Below are 25,704 nucleotides of genomic sequence, written 5' to 3'. Positions count from 1 at the left end.
TCCCCTCAACAAGAGCTGTGCAGCTCCCCCTCTTCTTCCTTCCTGAAGGTGTCTTAAGCAAACGGGCTAATGGCGTGAAAGGGACTCTTGACCGAGAGGGCTGCCAGCCCTTAGCCCGCTGGTCACCCCACAGACAAGAGGCGCTGTCCCTGCCCGGGCTTCTGCCGGGGTCAGCGTTCCACTTCAGAACGTATGAAGCTGGGGTTTTCACCCTCGGGAGCAGCAGCAGCCGTCAGGGCTCTGGGAGGATGGAGCTAGCAGGAGGTGTTTGTGAGTCCCATGTTGGTAAATCCAGTGTGTGTGAGCTGGACGCTCCTGGAGTCACACGCTTGGGCCAAGTTGGTGCCCGAGCCGCCCTGGCCAGCCAACCTGCTCTCTTCCTCCAGGGAGGAGAAGCCAGGCCAGACCCAGGGCTTCCAGCTCCAGTCCAGGGCCAGCTGGCTGCTCTGGACACGAGGCAAAGGGCAGTGAACATTCTCCTTCCTGGGCAAAGGACCAGAGTGGGGATCCCAGGAGAGGGGCTCCCCAGGGCCCTTGTGGAGAAACAGCCCGAGGCTTCCCAGCCCCTGGTAGCTGCTGCTGGGGATGTGAACAAAGTAACACACTGGAGGGGGCTTCTCTGTGGCCAAGGACAGGGGACTTATTTCAGGCCCTTGTGGGGCGTTTCCCCCAACCCACCTGAGCACGGTGATTTCTTCTGACCCTGGGTTTCTGAGGGCCCCCGTCAAACCTCTGCCAGAAACAAGTACCCGGAGTTCTTCCCCCTTTTCTAGCTTTATTAAAACGAAACAAAACAATCCCATGTTATATAGACGTGTGATTTATGTTTCATAATTTGCATAGGCAATTTCATGTCCTGAAGATGGTCCTATTACATTTCCAACACGTACAGTTTTCACTTGGGGGGAAAGCTGGGGTTCCTCATGCCCCCTCCCCAGCTCGTGTACCCCTCCCCACCCCCCTCCATCTCATTATACTTTGTGATGAACAGTCAGGACGTGGACTTTCAGGAGTCTACAATTTGATTTTTATTATTGGAACCTACTGTGGGGCCCCGGGGCAGACACTGGCCCTGCTGCCCTTGGCCTGTGGACCTCTGGCCTCTGGGCCGGTCAGTTGGAGAAGCGCAGCAACTCCTCGTCCCCTGTGGACACAGAGAGGCTTGGGGAGTCGGTGCGGGGGTCACCTAAGGGTCTGTGGGTGGGGACGGTCAGGGGATGGGGATGCCTCCTGGAGGAGGGGAGGCAGCTTGGACTGAGTTTAGGCTTGAGCCTGAGGCCAGAGACGTCTGCTTGCGGGGTGACTCAATATCTCCAAAGTGCATTCCACAGAATGATCTGATTTTTTACCTCCTGATTTCCTTTGGGTACCATTTTCCCAGTGGGGTGATAAGGCACAGAAATCTCTAATGGCTGCTATTCTTGTCATCATTATAGCATCACCACCATTATTAGTAATGCTGCTGCTAGATGGCTATGAACCATGCGAGGCACTGTGAAATCTGGGAAGCAGGTATTTCGTCCCATTTTACAAAAGAGAAAACTGAGGCTCAAAATGGCACTCAGTCAGTGTGGCCAGCCTGCACGTGGCAATGCCGGGATTGGAGCCCATTTCTGCCCCACTCAGCCTGTCCTGCCCTCTCTCTGCCCATTCCCGGTCAGCACCTCCCCAGGTGCCCCCACCCAGCTAGGGTAAGGCCTCAGGCTTGGCCCCATTTTACAGGTGGGAAACTGAGGCCCAGAGAGTAGATGGGCTGGTCACCTAGTACAGAGTCCAGAACTCAGCTCTCCAGACCCCACACCTCCGACCAGGGCTCCCCCACGTGGACCCCAATAGCCCCTAGGCCCAGCCTGGCATTGTCGGGCCTCCTACCTTCACCAGGGATGCCACAGTACTCCTTGCACTCCTTCTCTGAGTAGAACTGGTTGCCGTTGCCCTTGCAGCCCCCATAGATGAAGGGGACGCACTTCCCCTTGACAGCATCAAACGCCCAGAGCCGAGTGGAGCCTCGGCAGGGGCCAGGGACTATGGGGAGGTTGCAGGCCTCTGCGGAGTGGGAGGGAGGCGTATAGCATTAAAAATCCTATGATCCCTGACCTGAGACACCCAGCAAAGGGCCTGAGCCAGGGACCCTCTCATCTAGAACACCTAGACCCCTTTCTATAGATTGAGAAACGGGCCCACAAGACGGCATACTTGCCGAGGGTCACCCACACCCAGGGTGCAATTCCCATGACTTCAGGAAACTTGCCCTGGAATTCCACCACTGGAGCACCCTCTCTTAGCTACCTGTTCAGTGGGCAGGTGGTCTATGGGGAGGACAGGCTCCGGGAGCGCAGTGTGAATGGAGGAGGGGCAGCACTCACCCACAGTCCGGCAGGTCTGCAGACACTCCTTCTCCGAGACGAAGTTGTTGCCGTTCCCCATGCAGCCGCCATAGTGGAAGGTCTCGCAGGCCATGGATGAGCCGTTATAGAAATACCTCTCGATCATCCCCAGGCAAGGACCTTGTGAGTAGCCCAGCTGGCAGGAATCTGGGGAGGGGCAGAACAGCAGTGCTTCCTGAGTGCGGACCGTGTACCTGTCACCAGACTGGACACATTAACAGGTATCATCTCATGTAGTCTTCATCTCTGCATTAAGAGGAATGATTCTCATTTTAAAGGTAAGGAAAGGGACTTCCCCGGTGGTCCAGTGCTAAAGAATCCACCCTACAATGCAGGGGGTACGGGTTCAATCCCTGGTCAGGGAACTAAGATCCCACCTGCCACAGCGCAACTAAGCCCGCGCGCCACAACCACTGAGCTCACGTGCCTCAACTAGAGAGACTGCATGCCGCAAACTACAGAGCCCATGTGCTCTGGGACCCACATGCCACAACTACAGAGCCCACATGCCCTGGAGCTTGTGCGCCACAACTAGAGAAGAGAAAATGAGCACACCACAACTAGAGAGAAGCTCACATACTGCAGCAAACGATCCCTCCTGCCTCAGCGAAGATCCCGCATGCCTCCAACTAAGACCCAATGCAGCCAAAAAATTTAAAAAAAAAGAAAAAGTAAGGAAATTGACTCCCTGAGAGGTAAAGTGAATTGCTCAGGGTTACAAAGAGCTGAGATTCAAAGCCATATTTGTTGGACTCCAAACACCCATGCTCATTCCATTCCATAACGTGGGGAGTCACCAGCGACCCAGAGACCCAACACGCCCCGTGTTGGTCTTGTCTCCCCAAAGGCTCTGTAAGGATAGTAGCTGATGATACATTCACCAGCACCCATGCCGGCCAGCCTGGCCTCTGCCTGATGTCCCACCCCTGTGCCTACGCGCTCGTCATTCCTGCCCCTAGAATGCTAGAATGCCTTCCTCCAGAAAACCACACCTGGACACAGCATGAATCCCCCTTCATCCAGAAAGTCCTCCTTGATCACCTCACCCCTCCATTTTCTGAGCTCCCCCAGCCCTCTAGCTGACCCTCCCCTTCTGGGTCCCCTATTTTCTTCCTTGACTGCCTCCTCTACTAGACCAGAAGGTCCAAAGAGATGTGGTTGGTTTGTCTCCATGGCCCCAATGCCCAGCACAGGGTCTGGGGCAGAGCAGGGTCAGGATTCAGCGTTTGCTGAGAGAGTTGGAGAGTGTTTTATCAACTACACAAAGCATTCTCATGCCCTTGCCCATGTGCTCCCACAAGAGCCCTTAAGGTCAGCTCAGCAGGCTGTTATCCCATTGTGCAGATGAGAAAACCAAGGCTAGGAGGCCACATAGTAGTACAGACAGGCCAAGAATTCACTTCTCATCATGGAGCTGAGACTTCCTAAGCTCAGGGACCATGCCTCACACTCCTCTCTCTCCCCCAACAACCCCTGGCACAGGACAGAGTACTGGATTTGCCTTTTCTAGGCTCAGTCCTTGATTCTAGCAGAAAAATAAGAAAGACTCATGATGATGAGGGCAGCTGGAGTGAGCCAACTGTGGGCCCTTCCTCTCTGGAGTGTGGCAGAAGGGGATGAAAAAAGGGGGTGATCATTACCTTCTTTCTTGTTGAAATCAGTTACTATTTGTCCAGCTCCTGATCCTTCTTCTTCCTGGGGCAGCACAGCCCGCCGGGCTCTCTGGGGGAAGAAAAAGAAGAAACTGATGCAGGGACCTAGCCACTGCTGCCTCCCTGTATCCTTGGAATATATAAACAAACCATTTGCTTTGGGGATCAGGGTGTAGACAGAAGGACAGTTACTAGATTGGTTAATGGCCTGTTTTCCCAAAAGCATCAAACTGAATTCCGGAATAGGTATCACAAGATACGTTTCTGGTCTGAAATGAAAAATCAGAACAATACCTACATATCCAACTTCCAGCCGAAATGCCCAAAGGAATATAATAATGGAAAAGAAATCTATCCCAGAGTTGGCAACCAGGAAAGGGCAGCATTCCCATTCTAGAAAGTAAAAGGCATTGCTATACAAAGGAGTGTGAGTGTGACTGGTTTGCAGGAAGGTCTGACCAGACCATCATTAGCTGCTTACAAAGGAAAAGTCAAGTAGAGAGTAAGAAGGGACCCCAAGATTGACCCTAACACTCCTAGCTGGGGGCTTAGGTGGGGGAGGGCGGAGGGGACTGCAGAGCAGGGCAGGCTGCCAAAGCTGTCAAAGGGATCTCTGGGAGTAGAGTCCACTGAGGCAGAGTCCCAGGACAATTAGAGAAGGGTGAGCAGGGACACTGCTGGCCATCAGGCAGTCTTCCTGTCCACAGGTGAGACCTGGAATCTGAAAAGATTAAACTGTAGTAACCTTCAACTTTTCCCTTCTCCTTTTAAGGTGTAACTAAAACTGTGATCAGGGACTCCCACTGTCTGCCAGAACCCATCTCAAGCTGGTTGCACATAGGTCTCCCTTGGTGAGGATGAAAGAAAAGAGAAAAATCATGGAACAAATTAAATAATGCAACTGCTCAGAAGAATCAGACTGAGCTGGAGAAATATCTCCACTAAACACAGGATGTCAGTAAGAAACAGGAGAAAACTTCAACCATCAATGAAGTTCAAGATGGCATTGCATCAACATAACAGGAGCCCACAGTTATGTACATGGATAATATGGGAGAAGTAGAAAGTTACCAGAGATGGAAAAGATTTTGTTGAATTTAACCACACAGTAGAGGTAATACACTGCACTTTAGAGATTATGAGAAACAAATTCACAGATTAGGAATTCTAGAAGGAGAGGCAACCAATATAGAAATAATGGAAGAAAAGTTTTCCACGTTGAAGAAGGACTTGAATTGCTCAATTATAAGGGCTCAAAGGGAATGAGAGAAAATTAATGAAGAGTCCTATCTAGACATTTCTTAGAGACAAAGGATAAAGGCCCTAGTAGTGGCTCTCGGAGTAAAGGAGAGCATTTAATGACAGAAGTGGCAGAGCAATATCTAAAGGTTGTAAGAAGGAGAAGATTGTAACCTAGGGATTCTCCACTCAAACAGGCTGTTGATCATGTGATAGAAACACAGAAAGACATTCTTAGACATGCAAAGATCCAATAGTTTTCCACCATGTATCTTTCCAGAAAAAAATTACTTACAAAAATATTCCCACCAATTGAGAAGGGAATCTAAATACAAAATAAATGGATGATGTGGTTGAAAAGATATGATAGTAAACTAGAAAGCCAATAAAGGGATTCCCTGCTGGCACAGTGGTTAAGAATCCACTTGTCAATTCAGGGGACACAGGTTCAATCCTTGGTCCGGGAAGATCCCACATGCCACAGAGCAACTATCCCTTGCGCCACAACTACTGAGCCCGTGCACCTAAAGCCCGTGCTCCGCAACAAGAGAAGACACTGCAATGAGAAGCCTGTGCACCACAACAAAGAGCAGCCCCCACTCACCTCAGCTAGAGAAAGCCCGCATGCAGCAGCAAAGACCCAACACAGCCAAAAATAAATAGATTTATATTAAAAAGAGAAAGCCACTAAAATAAAGAGTTGAAGTCAAATTGTTATTAAAATGGTCATTCAACTTAATGTAAATGTTAAAAGTAATTCTCCAAACGAAAGGTGGAAGATATAAACATCAACCTCAGATTATATCCACAAAAATGAGGATGTGGGAAGCCTGGAAGGAAGAAATAAAACATGAGCTGCATTTCTCTCTTTTGCAAGGGAAGTCATCAGTTATTGTTTCATTTTTGAAGTGGATGCATAAGCACAGATTCCGCTGAGATCTGGATTAAGATGGCAGATTGAAATTTCCCTCAAAATTACCCTCTCCAATACCTAACCGTCAGCAAAAGAATGAATTCAGAAATCCCAGCCCCCAAGTATTCATCAACACCACTCAAATGAGGAAAGGGGCACAGTTTAAAGGAAAAACTAAAGCTCTTGATCGAATAACCTGGAGCCGAAAAGGAAGGTCAGCAAGGTTCCAGCCTTGGCAATCATCAAATTTCTGATAACTCTCCCTCATGCTCCCAAATCCTAAGAGAAGAGAATTGAGGGGAACCCTATATTTTTCCTCTTCCAGTAGAGGAGTAGTGAAAATGACTGCTGGGGAAAAAAGAGAAGACTAGACTAAAGGCTGGCTCTAAGGGAAGGTTCTGGAGCTACACAATCTAATGCTCACAGCTGTGTTGCTGTGGGGCAGACACCTGGCTGCCAGCCCCGACCAGGTGGAATGAACCCCCACAGGGTATTTATCAGTCCTTCCAAAGAGGATGCAAAGCGAAGTCATGCCAACCAACCCTGGACTTCAGAAAAGTGGACAGAACACAAAATACCCAGACTTAGGCTAAAGTTGGGTGAGAGGGGACTGAGCTCAAATTTGTGGGAAGAGGGTCCAGGGATAAACGAAACCTCCACGCCAAACTTCTGTTTATTCTGATATTCTGTATATCAGAATAAACAGAAAGTCTGGCTAACACGGACTAAGCAGGAGTCAGATAAAAAGAAGTGCTACAGAAACTATCCAGACCCACTTCAGAAATGAATGAATAAGGAGCCGGAACTAGAGAAAGACCCCAAGAGTCTGGTGGTGGACAAGGTCATGAACAGCTGAGTCCTTCCGTCTGCAAGGGATTTATGTTCCCAGCTACTGAAGTGCTGCTGCCAGACAGCCTTCTGCTGTCAGCCCCTGATGGAGACTACCTCAGCTAAGGGAGCCCTCTCATTCAAGGCCATGCTCCCTTCCCAGGCTGATCATCATGGGGTATTAAGGCCCCGCCCCTTGGCCCCATGATGGGACAACTCCCAAGGGTCAGAGCTCCCTATGGGCTTGGTTGAGGCATTGTTGTGACTGCCCTGAAGCTCTCCTTCTCCCTCTGCCCAATCCTCCCTTCATCCCTTCCTTCCACAGGTGTTGATCTAGGGAACCCAGCCTAGAAGAAAACATAACTCAAGAAGCAGAAGGAAATTCCTCATTGGCCTCAAGCTATAGAATTACATAATAAGAACATGCATGTATGAAGACAAGACTCAAAAGGTGAAATGGTAAATGCTGACAGAGTAAGATGAGAAGAAAGAACCCGGGCGTAAATAAACAAATTGAGACACAAAGCAACATCAGAACAATGTCAGTTCAGAGCCTGTGAATAAACAAGGAATGGCGATGAGCAGAACAGATGCTGCTAAATGGAAGGGCTCATGTAGAAGAGAGACTGGTGATAACCCCAATGGATGTGGATGAAAGCAATTTGAGAGAAACTGGTACACGGGTAGCAGACAAAGATGCTCGAGGAAAAGAGAACAAGTGTTCCCATGATGGTAAAACCCCCAAAGGGAATGGAAGATGAATTCCATATTGTTCAAGAGAGTTTCCTGAAACACAGAAGAAATGTCATCTGTGGTTGGAAAGAGCACGGCGTATCCGAGGAAATTTTGATATAGACTCTCAGCCCCAAGACATGTCCTTGCTAAGATGATGACTTCTCATCAAGGAGAAAGTTTGTCCAGGCATCTGGGCAGAGGAAACAGATTGCTTCTGAGGAGAAGCAACATCAGGTTGACCTCAGGCTTCCCCACCACGATCATCAGTGCAGGAGAAGATGGAGCAATGCACACAAAGCTTCTCCTGAGGGAAAGAAAACATGACCTAAGAATATGACACCCAAGCGAAATGTCATTCAAGGATGAAGGAAACAGGCAGACATTCTTAAACAGGGAAGAATTCCAGGATTAAAACACCCACGGACCTTCCTCTAAAACAGCACTTGGTAAAGAACTGGCACTAGGAGGTTAACAGAAATAGTAACTCAGGAATGGAGAGGCTGTGCTATATTCACTAAGGGTGAATGTAGAATCCATTAAAATATAGAACTATTACTAAATGTCTGGGAATTGCAGCGACGGAGCAGAATGGGGATGGTATCAATCCAGACAAAGTAAAAGGGAAGAGGAAATGGAACCAAGTTTGAGAGTGAAGACATCCGTCTTCCAATTCTTGGAGACAATAGATACCCTCTAAAAGTATACATTAGTTCCTAACCTTGACTTTTCTCTGAACTCTGTCTTTTACTTATTATTTTTTTTGAGGTACACCAAGTTCAATCATCCGTATTTATACACATATTCCTGTATTCCCTCCCTCCCTCAGCTCCCCCCCACCCTCCCTGTCCCAGCCCTCTAAGACATCATCCATCCTCAAGTTGAACTCCCTTTGTTATGCAGCAACTTCCCACTAGCTATCTATTTTACAGTTGGTAGTATATATATGTCTATGCTACTCTCTCACTTCGTCTTAGCTTCCCCTTCACCCCCCACCCCCCCAAACCTCGAGTTCTCCAGTCCATTCTCTGCATTTGCATGCTTGTTCTTGTCTTGTCACTGAGTTCATCAGTACCATTTTTAGATTCCATATATATGAGTTAACATACAATATTTGTCTTTCTCTTTCTGACTTACTTCACTCTGTATGACAGACTCTAGGTCTATCCACCTCATTACATATAGCTCCATCTCATTCCTTTTTATAGCTGAGTAATATTCCATTGTATATATATGCCACATCTTCTGTATCCATTCATTTGTTGATGGGCATTTGGGTTGCTTCCATGTCCTGGCTATTGTAAATAGTGCTGCAATAAACATTATGGTACATGTTTCTTTTCGGATTATGGTTTTCTTTGGGTATATGCCCAGTAGTGGGATTACTGGATCATATGGTAGTTCTATTTGTAGTTTTTTAAGGAATCTCCAAACTGTTTTCCATAGTGGCTGTACCAACTTACATTCCCACCAACAGTGCAGGAGAGTTCCCTTTTCTCCACACCCTCTCCAACATTTGTTTTTTCCAGATTTTGTGATGATGGCCATTCTGATGGGTGTGAGGTGATACCTCATTGTGGCTTTGACTTGCATTTCTCTGATGATGAGTGATGTTGAGCATCTTTTCATGTGTTTGTTGGCCATCTGTATGTCTGTATGTCTTCTTCTAACCTGGACTTTTCTTAGAGCATTCTTTAAGAAATAAATCTCTTGCAAGAAAAAATATTTACTTGAAAGTCTTTTAAGCCTTCAAACTTCAGGGTTTTTTTTTTATAATTCAAATAAAGCCACAATGAATGCCTTTTACAATTCAGAAATAGCACCTGGACTATAATTCCATTTAATAACAGCATATCTAAATCTGTGCCTTTATCTACCCAAACTTCCTTCTATTTTGCCCCTCTCCAGGTATATGAAGGTCAAGATTCCTGGAATAATATGAATGCTGGTAGTTTCTGGGTGGTGGAATTTTTAAAAACTTATTTTGTATACTTTATACTGCCTTCTTTTAATTCTTTATAATGAGAAGATGTTAGCTTTATAATATTAATGGTAATTTTTCTTAAAAATTGTGGAAGCAAAGAAATACGTCAACAGGGATAATTCTATGTGGGAATAAGGACATTGTTGTCTTTTTTGCTTTCTTTCATTTTTAAAAATTTTCAAGAATATGTTTCTAAAGTAAATATGATGTGTATGTATTTATATACACGTACACATATATATATATACATACACAGCAGTAGTCTAAATTAGGATACATAATTTCCAAATAATCAGAGAAAGAAAAATGAAGACAATACGGCAAAAGGCAGGAAAATAAAACAGAAGAAGGAAGTCCCCCTAATCAAAAGGCAGCACACGAGAGGCATTGGTTTGAGAAGCTGCTTGCTCTTGGGTTTGTGTTTTTTTAGGGAGATCAATTGACTTTATTTTCATTTATTGAGTATCGAGTATCATTATCTCATTACTGAGTATTTCACTGCTTTTGGCACGATGCTAAGACCTTTTCTTAGCATGTCACTGGATTCTAGCTCCTGGAAGGTAAAGGTAATCCCCCTACTTCACAGATGAGGAAAGTGACATCCAGATGGGGCCGCAACTAACCCAATGGCAGAACCGAGATTGAGCCCAGGTGGGTCTGACTTCAAAACCCATGCCCATCGCAGCCTTCTCTCAATGACCCCACCCACCATCACAGCAGGGCCTAAGCGGGTGGGGGGAGGATGGGGTCGGGGACAGAGGTACTCACCAAGAGCGGAGTGAGCACTGGCTCCTGCTCCCCAGGGACACACTCACCTAGGTCAGAGGACGAGAGAGCGGGAGATATGACCCTGACATCCTAGACCCAGAAAGGCTCTGTGTCTTCCGCAGCGCTGATGACCACGTGTCAGGCGGGACCCGTGCTGGGACCCTTCTCATGCATTAGCCCACTTCATGGACGGCTCCACCCACGTGGCTTGCTGAAGGTCACTCGTTGGAAAAGCCAGACTGGTGGCTGCACCATCATCACCACCTGCATCGTCTCCACCCCCCACCAGCATTTCACGGCTGACAACTATTGAGCACTTACTAGATACCACGTGCGGCGCTGTTGTATTTACTGGCTTTATCTCATTGACTCCTCACGGCAACGTCTAAGGGAGGCATTATTGTCCCCATTCTACAGATGAGGAAATGAGTCTCTGAAAGGGTAACCAGCCAGACCACCCAGCTCAATGTGAACTTCTGTGCTCTAAATCCGGGGCCCAGGTCCCTAACCCCAACACTCTCATGCCTCCCAAGAGGTAGTCATGGATTCTGGCTATAACCACACTTAAGGCAGGTGGCAGCAGAGTGAATGCTGGGCTGGGTCTCGTCTCAGCTCTGCCAGGTACACGCTGTGTGCCTTGGAGCAAATCCAGGGCCCTGAGCTGCCTTTTCTATAAAAAGGGGTGGGGGATTGTACCCCAGCTTATCTCAGAGGGTTATGGGAAAGACCCAGGGGCTGGGAAGATGTTCTCTGGGGGCCGTGAAGGATGACGAGGGGACAGGAATGTGAGGTGGCGGGGGGGGGTGCCGTTTACCTCTGTCGGGCAACGTGACGATGGCGTCCTCAGGGATGCCTACACCCAGGGCAACCTCCCTGAACTGCTCCAGCAGGCTTTCCCGAAGCTGTGGCTGCCGCCCTGCAAGTGGGAAGAAGGGGAGGCACCTAGAACCACAGGTGCCTGGGCCGGCAGAGCCTGAGGTTATTTTGCTCAGGGATTTTCATTTCAGGGAAGTTTGAAAACTACTGGTCCAATTTGGCCTCTTCAATACCCTTATGGAAAGCTAAGCTCCACAAGAGGAGGAAGTGCCCCTCCCAGGCTCCCCATCCGGGGTTTCCCAACTCCCCACACAGCGCTCTTTTCACTGGTTCTTGTAAGGGCCTGGAAGCTCTGGAATTCTCTGGGTCTGGAATTTTCAAGATCAACAGAAGAGGGTTCTACCTCAAATGGGAGACTGAACTCTACCTCCTCCAGAGAGAGTAAATGTTTCCACTTTCCTGTAACTGGAGTTTTGTCAGAAGGGAAAAGCAAAACTCCCTGCTCTTTCCCACTCCATTTCCCTGAATCACGGGTCTCCTCCTACCCCCAACTCCAAGGAGTGTATCCTGTTCCAGGCCTTTACCATAGAGCTTGGCAGTGATGGTGGGTCCATGGCGGCGGCTGAATTTTTTGGTCAGAAAAATGGCATACTCGTCATAGTTGGTGTGGACCACGTAGGACTCCATGCTGATGTTCCATTCTGATTGGATGAGGCAGGAAGATAGAAGATCAGTGTTCAGGAGGCTTCTAGCCTGAGATCCTTCACCTAATCACCCACACATCGTCTATTCGTCCATCCTTCCATCCATCCATCCCTTCCATATATTCATTTATCTATTCATCCATCTTCACTCTCTCTCTCTCCATCCATCTCCTCCATAGATTCTTCATTAATTCATCCATCATTCCATCCTTCCATCCTCACCATATATCAATCCATAAATTCATTCATTTTCCTTCCTTCCTTCCCTTCTTTTTACTTCCTTCTTCCCTCCATCCATTAATCCATCAATTTATCTATTAAATGACTGATTGATTACCCCACTAATCTACCATCATACGCATATTCAGTTACCATTTTTTAACTCTCTCCTTTACTTATCCAACCATTCATTTACCCAAACATTCAACCCCTGACATGATTATTTGATGCATGGAGCAAATTCAATAAACATTTGCTGGATTAATGGATAAATTTCAGCAAATCCAGGTCCCTCTCTCACTTAGCACCATACACACTGTATATGGTAGATGCTTAGCGAATTTTTATCAGCTGATTGCAGACGCCTAACATGAAGACTGATGAAACCTTGATGTTACTCTCAGCATTCAGCACCATCACTCCAATTCTGGATGAGCATGTGCATGCTGGGACAGGGGCAGGGGGGAGAGAAAAGAAAGGAGAGAGAGAAGGAGAAGGAAGGGGGGAATTTGGAGGGAGGCTAGATGACGTCACAGAAAATGGGAGGAAAGGTTGTAGGGGCAGAGAGCACTGAGGTGGAAGGAAAGAGAGCTTAAGACATCAGGTATTCTTCAGCAAAGGAGAGAACTGAGGGTGTCTCCTTTGACTCCACTTACTGGATTTGTGATAGAGGAACTTTCCATCAGTGTCTGTTTTCTCATAAGCCCCAGAGATTGCCTCACAGACACCTTTCCTGGAAATGAACAAACCAAAAGAAAGGTAACTTCTGGCAGAGACCTTGGTCCTGACACCCCACTCTCCTGCAGGGTCCTTCCAAATGCCTTTTTTTTTTTTTTTTTTTTTTTTTTTTTGTAATTTGGAAAGTGACATTTCCAAATATCTGGTTTAATTCTCACACTACCCCTGGGAGATACCCATTGTACATGAGGAAACACAGGGACAGAGAAGAAAAGGAACGAATCGATGCCATTCTCTTGGCAAACCCAGAACTAAAAATCCACTTCCTTAACCAAATCTGCACGTTATACTTACGGGCTAGGAAGTCAGAATGATGAATTAACACATTACTTCATGTATTACTTTGTGTCTCTCTTGCCCCCTTTTCCTCATCTGAGTCACGGAGATAATGATAGCTTCTACCTCACATGATGGTTGTGAGGGTGCAATGAGATATTATACGCAGAGAGCTTAAAGTAAGCACTAGGCACGTATTTGCTATTATTGTTGCAATGATTATTATTGATCTTAATGTTTAATGAGCAGCAGCTATGTGTCAGGCACTGTGCTACATGCTTGGGATACAGAGGAGGGCAGGACAGACCCTGTCCCCTCATGGAGCTTATAATCGAATGGGGTGGGTGGGCAGGCCAGGTGCAGATGCAGTCAGTGTGATAACTGCCACATGCGGGGGGCGGGGGAAGCAGGAGGTGCTCCAAGAGCACAAAAGAAGGCATGTAACCTGAACCTAGGTGGGGGGGGGGTGGTCAGGGAGGACTTTTTGGAGGAAGTGACAAAGAACCTCAGTCCTGAAGGAGCCATAGGAATTAGTGCAGGGAAGTGGGGAGAGATTTTCTGGGTAGAATAAACATCTGATGCAAAAGGTCCAGCGGATGGAGGGTTCCAGGAACTGAAAGAAGGTCCACTTGGATGGGTCACAGAGTACATGGGAGAAAGTGGGACAGGGAATGTTGAATGCTTGGGGGTCGGGGGGTGCTGGAAGGCCACGTTTAAGGGGTTGAATTTTATTTCCAAGGGCAATAGTGAGCTCTGGAAAGGTTTAAGCAGATTTGAGTTTTTGAAAGGTCTTTCTGGTTGCTGGGTGACGAACAGATGGGATGGAAAGTTGGAGATTAGAGGTGGGGAGAAATGTAGAGAGGCTACTGTAGACAACCAGGAAAGAAAGGGAGGTGGCTTGGTCCAGGGTGGTAGCTGTGAAGAGGGGAGAAGTGAACAGAGTGGCACATGAAAAGCTGCTCAACATGGCTAATTATTAGAGAAATGCAAATCAAAACTACAATAAGGTATCACCTCACACCGGTTAGAATGGGCATCATCAGAAAATTTACAAACAATAAATGCTGGAGAGGGTGTGGAGGAAAGGGAACACTCTTGCACTGTTGGTGGGAATGTAAATTGATACAGCCACTATGGAGAACAGTATGGAGGTTCCTTGCAAAACTAAAAATAGAAATACCATATGACCCAGCAATTCCACTGCTGGGCATATACCCAGAGAACACCATAATTCAAAAAGACACACACACTCCAATGTTCATTGCAGCACTATTTACAATAGCCAGGACATGGAAGCAACCTAAATGTCCATCAATGGATGAATGGATAAAGAAGATGTGGTACATACATACAGTGGAATATTACTCAGCTGTAAAAAGCAATGAAACTGGGGCATTTTTAGAGACATGGATGGACCTAGAGACTGTCATACAGAGTAAAGTGAGTCAGAAAGAGAAAAACAAATATTGTATATTAACACATATATGTGGACTATAGAAAAATGGTACAAATCAACCGGTTTGCAAGGCAGAAATAGAGACACAAATGTAGAGAACAAACATATGGACACCAAAGGGAAAAGCGGGGAGGGTTGTGGGGGGAATGAATTGGGAGACTGGGATACCAAATTGTACACTCTAAATATATGCAGTTTATTGTAAAAAATAAACAAATAAAAAGTTAAAAAAAAAAAAAGACACACGCACTCCAATGTTCCTTGTTGCACTATTTACAATAGGCAGGACATGGAAACAACCTAAACGTCCATCAACAGGTGAATGGATAAAAAAGATGTGGTACATATATACAACGGAATATTACTCAGCTGTAAAAAGCAATGAAACTGGGACATTTGTAGAGACATGTATGGACCTAGAGACTGTCATCCAGAGTGAAGTGAGGCAGAAAGAGAAAAACAAATATCGTATATTAACACATATATGCAGACTATAGAAAAATGGTACAAATCAACCGGTTTGCAAGGCAGAAATAGAGACACAGATGTAGAGAACAAACATATGGACACCAAGTGGGGAAAGCAGGGAGGGTTGTGGGGGGAATGAATTGGGAGATTGGGATTGCCATATATACATTACTAATAAGAAAAAAAATACCAAATTGTACACTCTAAATATATGCAGTTTATTTTATGTTAACTTTATCTCAATAAAAGTTCTTAAAAAAAAAAAAGTGAACAGACTGGAGGGATTTCGAAAGAGCATGGACAGGGATTGGTGATGGATTGAATGGCCATGGCATCGGAAAGAGGAGTCTAGGACGTGCCCTCCCACCTAGCTTTCCAGGATAGGGGGGTAGAAGTGCCCTTACTAAGCTAAGGGACACCCACGGAGCAAGAGCAGATTGGAAAACAGGCACAGTGTTGGGGGCATTGCCCTTGAGGTATCAGTGGGACGATTAGAAAGGGATGCCCTGGTGAGGGCAGCAGAGAGGTCTGGAGCTCAGAGGCGTGTCCTGGCTGGAAGTAGAGACCTGTAACTTTCCATTATGGGGTGGTAACTGAAGCCAGGATGGGGGTGGGTCCCGGTCCCTCTCACCCCTCCCACCCTGTCCCTGGCTCACCGCCAATGAGTGCTGGTCATGCTGATCTCCCTGTCGGTGGCTCCCTGTCCCAGCACCAGCGTGCTCATGGTCATCTTGTCCTTGAATCTTCTCAGCCATGGGCAGGTGGAGCCCACAGCCACGTGGAACCATTTCCCGTAGATCTAGGATGCAGCCACAAGCTCTGAGGATCTGGACCTCGAGGAACACTTGGAGGACGTCTGTCCCCCTCCCTCCTCTCAATGATGTCTTCTGCTAAGTGATCATGTCTTATAGGTAATTGGAGGCTACAAGGCTGCCAGGGAGGATGAAGCCCGAATGATGGAACTGCAGGCATCATGGCCAGCTTAGGAAGGAGATGTGCACGTGGGCCCCACCTCGCCAGCAGAGGGCCTGACTCTGCTGAGATGCAGGATCTAAGCTGCTCACCTGGACAGGGGCCAAATGCCCATGCCCCAGGGTCACCATCAACCACCACTCCCCAAGAGCAGGAGTCCTGTCTCTTACTCCTCCCAGGACAGCGTGCTCACCGCCTTGCACACAGCCCATCCCTCCATATTAAAAAGTATCTCCTTTCCTTAAGCTGAGTCTGACCCAGAGTGAGCCTGCCGCCTCCTTCTCCTGAAAGAGCACTCAGGCCCCCACAGGCCATTTGCCATCCCAACCACCACAGTCCTGCTCCTTAAGCCCCTCCCTCCCTTAACCCTTCCTTTTTCCTTGAAGGTAAAGAAAATCCACAGGACGCCACAGCTACAAGGGGTGGTGGTGGAGGGGCAGGCCCGGTTCAAGGTCACCCAGTCCTTCAGGCAGAGCTGGGGCTGGAGGGCAGCCTCCCCCCACACAGCGCCCTGCCCAGACCTCTTAATCCCACCAGCCTGCCCTCTGTCCTGCTCCTGCTCTCCCTGTAATCCCACACGTAGGACAGAGGACCAGGAGAGGCTAACAGAGATGTTGTGGGGCAGGTGAGTAGTTAAAGGATGAAGGGCTGCATTGGTGGGTGGTGTTACAAAAACCTAGGTGCTGTGTGGGGGCTGCAGGGGCAGAGGTTGGCACCAGCCCTTTTCCAGGTAGGTTCTCGTCAGAGCATGGATCCCCCTGGGAATCTGAGAGCGCAGGGTCAGACATGAGGACCTTTGACTCAGAATGCCAGCCTGGAGTCCCACAGAGCAGTGCATGCAATAGTGTAGCTTCAACAAATCCCTGATAGTCTGAGCAGCAGGAAGGGCCCTTAAGGGCCCACCCGTGGAGTTCCAGATGGGGAGACTGAGACCCCAGGGCCTAGGACTTGCCCCTCCCCACTCCAGTAAGGCCCAGCCACTCGGACACCCCGTCATGGCCTCCAGAGAGGCCAGCCTTACCCTGGGCAAGTCGAAGTTCTCCTGCACTTGGATGTCATCGGGCAATGTGGGCACAGGGCTGGCACTCACTGCCAGGCAGGCGGTCAGCAGGAGCAGGGCCCTGAGACTCTGCATGGCTCCGCGCTCCTCTCTCTGGGGTGTTGCTCAGGGCTCGGTCTGGGGACTGAAGAGCTGCTGCCTACCTGTCTGAGGCAGCTGTGGACTGGGGCTGGGGAAGGGGCCTGCGGCTGTAGGTGACCTTACTGTTTGCCCTGTTCAGCTGGGACCAATCAGGACCCCAAGGCCAGGGCCAATCGATCCCCTGTAACGCCCAGGCCGGGGTCATGGTCCCAAGGGGCCAGGTTGGTTGTTTCAGAGGAGCTGCTGGCCAAATGCAACCTGGTCCAGGTGCAGCTGGGCGCTGGGTTCAGGCCCCATAAAGGCTTCCCCAGGAGCTCCTCACCTGTCCCAGGTGGGATGGGAGAGACGGGCAGCCCCTGGCCCTTCCCGCTGGGTGATTCCACCTGTGAAGCAGGAGGACAAGCCTGATTGGCCCATTTCTCACACGAGAAAACTGGGGCCTGGGGAGAGGGAGTGACTTAGCAGAGACTATAGGGAGGTCTATGGCTGAGCCAAGACTAGAGCTCAGGCGTCCCGTCCCCAGAGTTCCTTCTCTGCCCTGTGGCTTCCCCCAGCCCTAGCAGACAATAGTAGAAATGATGGTGGTGATGATGGTGGTGGCGATGGTCCCAGTTTCCGCTCACTGAGCACCTACTATGTGCCCACTGCGCACCCGCACTTTACACCCGCCACGGAACCAATCATCCCCACCACAACCCCATCAAGTAGGTGCTATTTTCCCCTCTATAGTCAGGGCGTTTGAGTCTCCAAGAGGTAAAGTGACTTGCCCAGGGCCCCCCAGCTGGGAAGCAGCATTGCTGGGAGAGGCAGCATCTGGTGGTGGCTGAGAGCATGGACACAGGAGCCAGACTGCCTTCTGTGCCATTCCCTGGCTGTGTGGCCTGAGGTGAGTGACTTCACCTCTCAGTGCTGCAAATGGGGATAGTAGTAGTTCCTGGTTCAGAACATCGTCATGAGGACTGAAGGAGTTAATGCTTGTAAAGCACTAGGACAGGAGCTGGCAATGGTCAGAGCTGAATGTGTTTGTAGCAGGTTGGAAAACGTGCCCCCCAAATTCCTGTGCACTGGGGACCTCAGACTGTGACCTCATTTGCATATTTAGTTAATTCAGGTGAGGTCATACTGGAGAAGGGTGGACCTAAATCCAAGGCCTGGTGTCTTCATAAGAGAAAGGGAGGGAAATTTGGATACAGAGACACACAGGGAAGATGGCCAGGGGAAGCTGGAGACAGAGACTGGAATGAGGCAGGTGCAAGCCAAGGATGCCCAGGGCTGCTGGCAGGAGCTGGGAAGAGCAAGGAAGGATTTTCTCCAAGAACCTTCAGGAAGAATGGGGCCCTCCTGACAACTTGCTCTCGAACTTGTAACCTCCAGAGCTGTAAGAGAATACATTTCTGTTGTTTTACACCATCCAGTTTGTGGTGGTTTATTAATGGCAGCTTTAGGAAACTAGACAGTATCCATTTCATTACAATATTTACATGGAAATTTAAAAAACCCAGGTCTGTTCTTCTCCATAGATCAAACTCTTGCCAATGATACTGCAGGCCCTCTCTAGGAAGAGCTCTTCTCCAGCAGTCAGAACCACTGTCCTCACTTCCTCCCTGCCCTTGGCATGGAACATTCCACACACACAGTAGCCTCCTTGCTACATGGAGAATGACACCTTCAGACAGGTGGTTCCAAAAGGAAGACACTGCTCATGTAAGGATCCAGCAGTTCCCCCACAGAGTGGCCCCAACAACTGGTGTGTCATGGCCCTCTGTAAGAGCCATCAATACAATCATCTTTCCAGAATCAAGAACAAGTGCGTCTCTAGTCATAATAAATGAATGTGTTTCCTTTGTTCCATCACTGGCAGCTTGGCTACTGATGACATTCCCTTTTCACTTTGGCTGCCAGGAAGCTCAATGGCACGTGACAAGTTTAATCACAGCAACCATCTCAGCTTAGATCTCTGAGACAATTATCTTTCCTCTTGTTCACAAAGTTTCTCAAGCTTCTATGGTTTGGTTCATGGTGGTAGTAAGGAGGCAGTCTGAATTAAAAGGAGTGCGGAGAGCTGGGAGCCAGAACCCTTGAACTTGTTCTGTATGACTTTGGGGTTGGCCTTCCCTCTCTGAAGCCTACTTTCCTCACCCATAAATGGAAGATAACAGTCCCTGATCTGTCTGCCAAGAGGTCAAGTGAGTGATGTGTGTGAAAGTGCTCCGTGAACAGTCCACTACCTCACCTGTGTGATGGTCTCAGGATGTCTGTCATTGGGGAAAACCCAGACCTGATAAAAAGATGAAAAAATAACAATGAATCATGAATAGGTACAGAGCCATCCTACTAAGGTTGCCTACAGGGTACCACGATGGCTCATCTGATCTTCATAGAGGGTCTGCATTATTAGGCTTATCAACTCCATTGGCAGCACGGGAAGCCTGAGGCCCGCAGGGGTGTAGAAGAATCCCAGCCTCCTTTGGACATCATTACTCATCCAGCCACACAGCCTCTCCTGGGGGAGGGGAGAGGCCGGGAGGACGGGCCCAGGATGTTGATCTCTTCTCCCACCTCCAGAGATGTTTGCTCTCCTGAGATTATTAACCAGAGTAAACAGAGAGAGCAAACTCCACCAAAGCCCACCTGGACTTTGAGCTGCTTTTTAAAAATTAACCCTGAGCCACAAGGATGGAGGGCCAGCAGTGATCAGGAGTGCTGACCCCTCTTCCCACTCTGGCCATCGTGGTGGAAGGATAGAGGCTCCGAGGCCCGTCCACCTGGGGGACCTGGGGGTCCAAAGGTCCACTTGAATTGGCCAGGTCCCAGAACCATTTCAAGGGGAGGGTGAGGCTTGCCCATGCAAAAGGCCTCCAAGCCTCAGAGGTGCCTAGTGCAGGAGGGAATAGAGGCCTGTTTCAGATGAATACTCTGGGGTTCAGAGAAGGAATGGGACTTGTTCAAGGTCACCCAGCTTGGGGCCACGCTGGTAGGGGGAGCCAAATGGACCCGACTCCAGAGCGCAGGCTTTCCCCCCATCCTTTATTCATTCATCCCCTTATTCGTTCACCAAACACGCAGCCCATGCTTGGTGCTGGGGACAGGACGGAAAGCATGACAGACTCCCAGAGCTCCCCCCAGGATGGAGGGCAGGGGAGCGAGAAGAAGGTAATAAGACAGGATGGCGCTTGTGTGATGGGGACGAAGCAGAGGCCAGAGGAGAGACTGACCTGACTAATAGAAATTAGCCAAACAAAAGTGCAGGCATGGAGTGGAGGTGGGGGTGGGAGGAGGAGAGGGTGTTCCAGGCAGAGGGAACAGCAACTGCGAAGGCTTAGAGGAGGAAGATGGAGAGAGAAATGTATGTGGAATGCAAAAGCAAACAAACAAGCAAAACCATAGGTCTGGAGCTTGGGAGACAGAGGGGTGTGGGGAGAGCCAGGCTGGGAAGGTGGCTGAGGCCCAGCAGGGAGGGCTCTGATGCCAGGCCATGCTTGTTATCTGGAGTATCTGGGGAGCCCTGGCGCGTTTTCAGAAGCGTTTCCAGATTTATAATCGAGAGATGAGAGAGGAGGCAGTGCAAGTGGGAGGCCCAGGAAAGCGACTCCCTAGGAGGCCTGCCAGGAAGAAAGAAGGGGCCAGGGCACTGGGGCCTTGTGACTGGACCAGCAGGGACATTAAAGACATTGGGTTGATGTGGTCAAGGTTGGGGCCTTCCTCTGCTAACGGTAGAAAGCAGTGGCAAGGAGACCTTGCCTCCCCATGAGGAGGTATCCAGCTGTGGGCCTCATCCCAGGGCCCGACCCCGCCCAGCCCCCTCGGACTCAGAGCCACAGCCCGTGCCTTTGTGGGGACGCTGGAGGTGGCAGCACCCGGGACTCCATGATGGTGATGGGGGAGGGGCTGTTCTCACTGCCCAGCAATGTCTCGGCTTTGCCACTCACTTCCCACCTCTGTCCCAAAGAGCCAGGCCACCCAGAGACTTGAGTTCCAGTCCTCGTGACTTGCTGGGTGACTGCGGGGGCACTCCTTTCCCTCCCTGGCCTCGCCCTCCTCATCTGGACCTCCAAGTGAAGGTATAATAACTCACATGACAGGGCGAAAATAATCCCTGGATGAGGGACATTTGTGAAAGTGCTCCACAGTGTACACACAGAAGGAACCAATGTCATCACAGGCACTCAGCACAGTGTGTGGTACCAGGTAAGGGCGCCACACACAACAGAAGTTACACCCAAGAAGGTGGGAGCAACCCGTGTCCACCAGAGGGCAGCAGAGAACTTCTAGAAAGACCACTGGGGTCTGTTCACAGATTCCTCCTTATAGACCAGGAGGCAGAGGCCTAGAGCAAAGGCCCACAGAAGTGGTAGAACCAGGGCTAGAACCCAGCCTTCCTTGCCCCAGGCCTGCTTACAACCCCCTGGTGAGTGTAAAGCACTCAGCTGGATGCTTAGCTGGGGTCCTTTTAAAAATAGTTCCCTGGCCAGTGAATTCAGTTCTCTGGATGAACAAGAACTGGGTATCGCTGCGATGGACCACAGGGGCTGTGATAAGCTGAATAACCACTTAAGTTCATACTGTTGCCAGGGCCCATGCTGAGCCCTCTACAAGCACGGCTTACTGAATCTTCCCGTTACGGTCCCATCATTTTACTACAACGGTAGCCCCACTTTGCAGATAGGGAAACTGAGGCTGAGAGATTAGGCGACCCAGTGTCAATGGTCATCCAGCCAAGGGGTGACCCAAACCCAGATCTGTCTCCCTGACACCCGAGTCACCCTGCTGGCCTCCCAGACCCTCGTCCTGATAAAACAGTGAGCCTTTGGCTGGGTTTTTTCAGACCCAGCAGAGGGGTGGGTGTCTCCCTTCACTGGACCCCTCCCAGCAGGAGTGAGGCTGGTTCTCCCTTCCCCAGCCAAGAGTGTGCTCGGTCTCTGCCACACCAAGACCTGACCCTTCTCTTCCTCCCCAGGGCCCAGCACTGTCCTGGCCACATAACAGGTGCTCAGCCACCACATGCTTAGACTTTGAACTGTGAGCAGACATGTAGGTCAGACCCTGAAAAGGACCACAGACCTAGAAGACAGCTGAGGAAGACTGGGAGATGGAAATCACCGTGGCCGAATCCTTGAGTCACAATCAATGAATGAGCAAATGAACGAGTGACTGGGATACCCACTGGGACAATTTAAAAAGCAAAGGTACCTGTTCCCTTGCATCTCTGATTTTGAATCAGTCTGTGTATCATGGCTGGGAGGATCCCCAAGTCTTCATCCAGCAGAGTGATGGCTGAGCAGCTGAACTTTGCACCCAGATGGTCCTGGGTTCCAGTCATGGCTGCAACCCCTTCCTGCCTGTTTGATCTTAAATGACTTCAACTTTCTCAACCTGAGTCTTTTCCTCTGTTAAATGGGGTTAATAAGAGCTCACAGGGGTATAGATGAATTAAATGATGAGAAACATGTCATGTTCTTTCTGCTTGGAGAGAGCTTAGCAAATAATAAATGTTAGCCCTGGGTGGAGGGTGTCCTTAGATGCTGTCAGTTTAGACCCCCGATTGCGGAAGTGGATGGCTTAGCCTGCAGAAGCAGCCCAGAAAGTGAGACACTTTGGAGCTGAGTGTCCTTGAGATCCAGCTGCCCCAGGAACAGGGCTTGTGGCACAGGGCCGGGCTCCCTTTCTACCCTGGAAGAAAGGACTCCCAAAGGAATAAACTTCCAAAGTCCTGTCTGCATTCAGGAAGAGGACACAGGCATTTCCCTGCTCTTTGCAGGCTGGTCTTAACTGCCCTGCATTAAAGCAGGACCTCAGGAGGCCTGCCCGACTCCTGGCTGACCGAGTTGACGTCACCCAATATCCTTGGAGGGACTAAAATAGCTCTTTTCTGAAATCACGAGGCAAGCCAGACTCCTTGGAAAGTCCCACTGGCCTTTCTTCAATGAAGACAAATGAATCTCTCAAAATCAGCTTCCCTGGAAGGGCAGTGGGAATGCTTCCCTGGCTTTTCCATTGGGTGACACAGTCCTGAATGGCCACTCCCTCCCTGGAAGGATCCGTATGAGAAGGCTCACCTTGCAGGAAGGAGCCAGCAGAGCTGGATGTCAAGTTCATGAGTCTGTATAACCAGAGTCCAGATATTGATGCAATTCCTCTCCTGGAAAACAGGACTGGTAGAATGTTTGTGCTGAAAGCATCCATTAGTAATAAAAATAGTAATAACAGCCAGCCTGTATTTAGCACTGACCACATGCCAGGCTCTGTCCTAAACAGTTTACCTGGATCCACTCTTTTATCCTCATACCATCCTCTATGAGCACATTAACTTCTAGTGTAAACCCATCTTTTTGCCACTTTACAGAGGAGGACTGAGATTCAGAGAGGCTAACTACCTTGCCCAGGTTCCCACAGCCATAAGTGGGGCAGACAGGCTGAGAGAAGGAGTGGGTTTGCCCAGGTTCTGTAGCCTGGAGATCTCCCAGATCTCCACCCAGAGCCCTGCCCACCATACAAAAGCTGGACTTCAGGGACCATTTCTAATTCTCTTGGTTCTGGCCAGGCTGCTCCAAATCCTCCTTCATTGGGTAGTCTGGGAATAATTACTTCATCTTTGGAGGTGGTGAAGTTTCCTCCATGGGGGAAAAGAGCTTTGGAAGTCCATTCCTCTGCCTCATTAAAGACCTCTGTAGGGTCTGGCTTTGCTGGGTTGTGCGGGGATTTGATGGAGACTCAGTTCTCCAAGGGGTCTGCTCTGTTCTGCTCAGTGATTCCTGGTTGGATACAAACTGCCCCTCTAGTTTCCTTTCCTCTGTGGTCCTACTGTGTGGCACTTGGCATGGTTGTTGAGATCACCTATTGAAGAGCCGGACCACCCTAGAACAAATCCCACTTCTGCCACCTACTAGCTGTGTGACCTTGGGAAAACTCCTGAGCCTCTTCTTGTCTTGCTTTCCTCACTGCAAGATGAGGACAATAACAGTACCTACTTCACAGAGTTGTTATGAGAAATGAGTGCACTACCACACGGCCAGAGCTGGAACGATGCTCGGCACCAGATACATTTGCTAAGTGTTACTATTTATTCCATTGCATAGCAAGTGTCACTTTGATTGTTCTTTTCCCCCACTTGGCTGGAAGCTCTTAGAGAACAGAGCCGTGGCTCGAGGTCAAGCCAGCGTCCTCATGAGAGTAGACCGGGCCAGGCCTGTAAGTAAGGACTTAGCAAATGTGCGATGAGTGAAAGAGAGTGTGATCAGAGCCGGGGGCTGAAGGAAGGTTCGTGAGGAAGACACCTGTGCCCAACTTTTAAAGATCTTTCTTTGCTGGCAAGTGTAGCTGTCAGTGATGGCCAGGGGGGTGGTAGATCTGCTGCAGAGCAGGCTTAGACCCCAGATCTCCTGACTCCAGTCCTGGTCTCCAACCACAGCGCCAATGTGTTTACAAGTGCCAGTAGCTGCTGCTCCTTGTTTCATGGCAAGACCACCCCCACCTGCCCAACCCGACTCCATCATCTTTGTTTGTTTGAAATAAAGGAAGACAGGGAATTCCCTGGCAGTCCAGTGGTTAGGACTCCACACTTTCACTGCCGAGGGCATGGGTTCAATCCCTGGTCAGGGAACTAACATCCCGTAAGCCATGCAGCATGGCCCCAAAAATAATACAAATAAAAATCAATCAATCAATCAATGAAGACGAGTCTTTGGAAGCTCTACAAGGAGACATAAATGGAAAAAATAATCTAAGAGGAGATAAAATATCCCTCGAAGGGGCTGAAATCAACCTGTTGTATACAAAACTGAAAAAATATGAATGCAAATGTATCATTAGACAAAGGGAAGAAAGACCCTGAGTGGAAGAAAGCAGGGCACACTTGGGATGCAAGAGAAGACTGGGACAGATAGAGGGATGAGGGTAAGATGCTCTTGGCAGTTGGGTCTTCACAGGCTCTCATGTTCTCTCCACCTCTTGGTGCCTATCTTGGGGTTGGTCACTGAGATGGGATGTTACAGCCTTTTTTTTTTTTTAATTTATTTATTTATTGAATTTATTTAGTGGCTATGTTGGGTCTTCGTTGCTGCACATGGGCTTTCTCTAGTTGCTGCAAGTGGGGGCTACTCTTCATTGTGGTGCGCAGGCTCCTCATTGCGGTGGCTTTTCTTGTTGTGGAGCATGAGCTCTAGGCACATGGGCTTCAATAGTTGCAGCACATGGGCTCAGTAGTTGTGGCTCACGGGCTCTAGAGCATAGGCTCAATAATTGTGGCGCACGGGCTTAGTTGCTCCATGGCATGTGGGATCTTCCCAGGGCAGGGCTTGGACCCGAGTCCCCTGCATTGGCAGACAGATTCTTTACCACTACACCACCTAGGAAGTCCTGTTACAGCCTTTTAATTGCAAGCATCCACAGCAGTGCTTTTCCTGAAGCTTCTT

At 49.1% G+C, this 25,704-nt stretch overlaps 1 protein-coding gene across 1 annotated transcript; it reads right to left on the bottom strand.

Moving 5' to 3' along the window:
- Positions 1-804: 804 nt before the first annotated feature.
- On the bottom strand, positions 805-17,604 carry AMBP (alpha-1-microglobulin/bikunin precursor). Its single transcript, XM_057722138.1, has 10 exons — positions 17,174-17,604; positions 15,837-15,979; positions 12,899-12,975; positions 11,904-12,020; positions 11,318-11,419; positions 10,504-10,550; positions 4,028-4,109; positions 2,367-2,534; positions 1,873-2,046; positions 805-1,144 (listed from the first exon to the last, which is right to left on the bottom strand). The coding sequence occupies exons 1-10, from the start codon at positions 17,285-17,287 to the stop codon at positions 1,113-1,115; spliced, it is 1,056 nt and encodes a 351-aa protein (XP_057578121.1). The 5' UTR covers positions 17,288-17,604; the 3' UTR covers positions 805-1,112.
- Between the last annotated feature and the right edge of the window lie 8,100 nt (positions 17,605-25,704).

Source organism: Hippopotamus amphibius, chromosome 2, assembly GCF_030028045.1.
Source record: "Hippopotamus amphibius kiboko isolate mHipAmp2 chromosome 2, mHipAmp2.hap2, whole genome shotgun sequence".
Taxonomy (NCBI): Eukaryota; Metazoa; Chordata; class Mammalia; order Artiodactyla; family Hippopotamidae; genus Hippopotamus; species Hippopotamus amphibius.
This window is presented reverse-complemented; position numbering and strand designations above follow the sequence as displayed.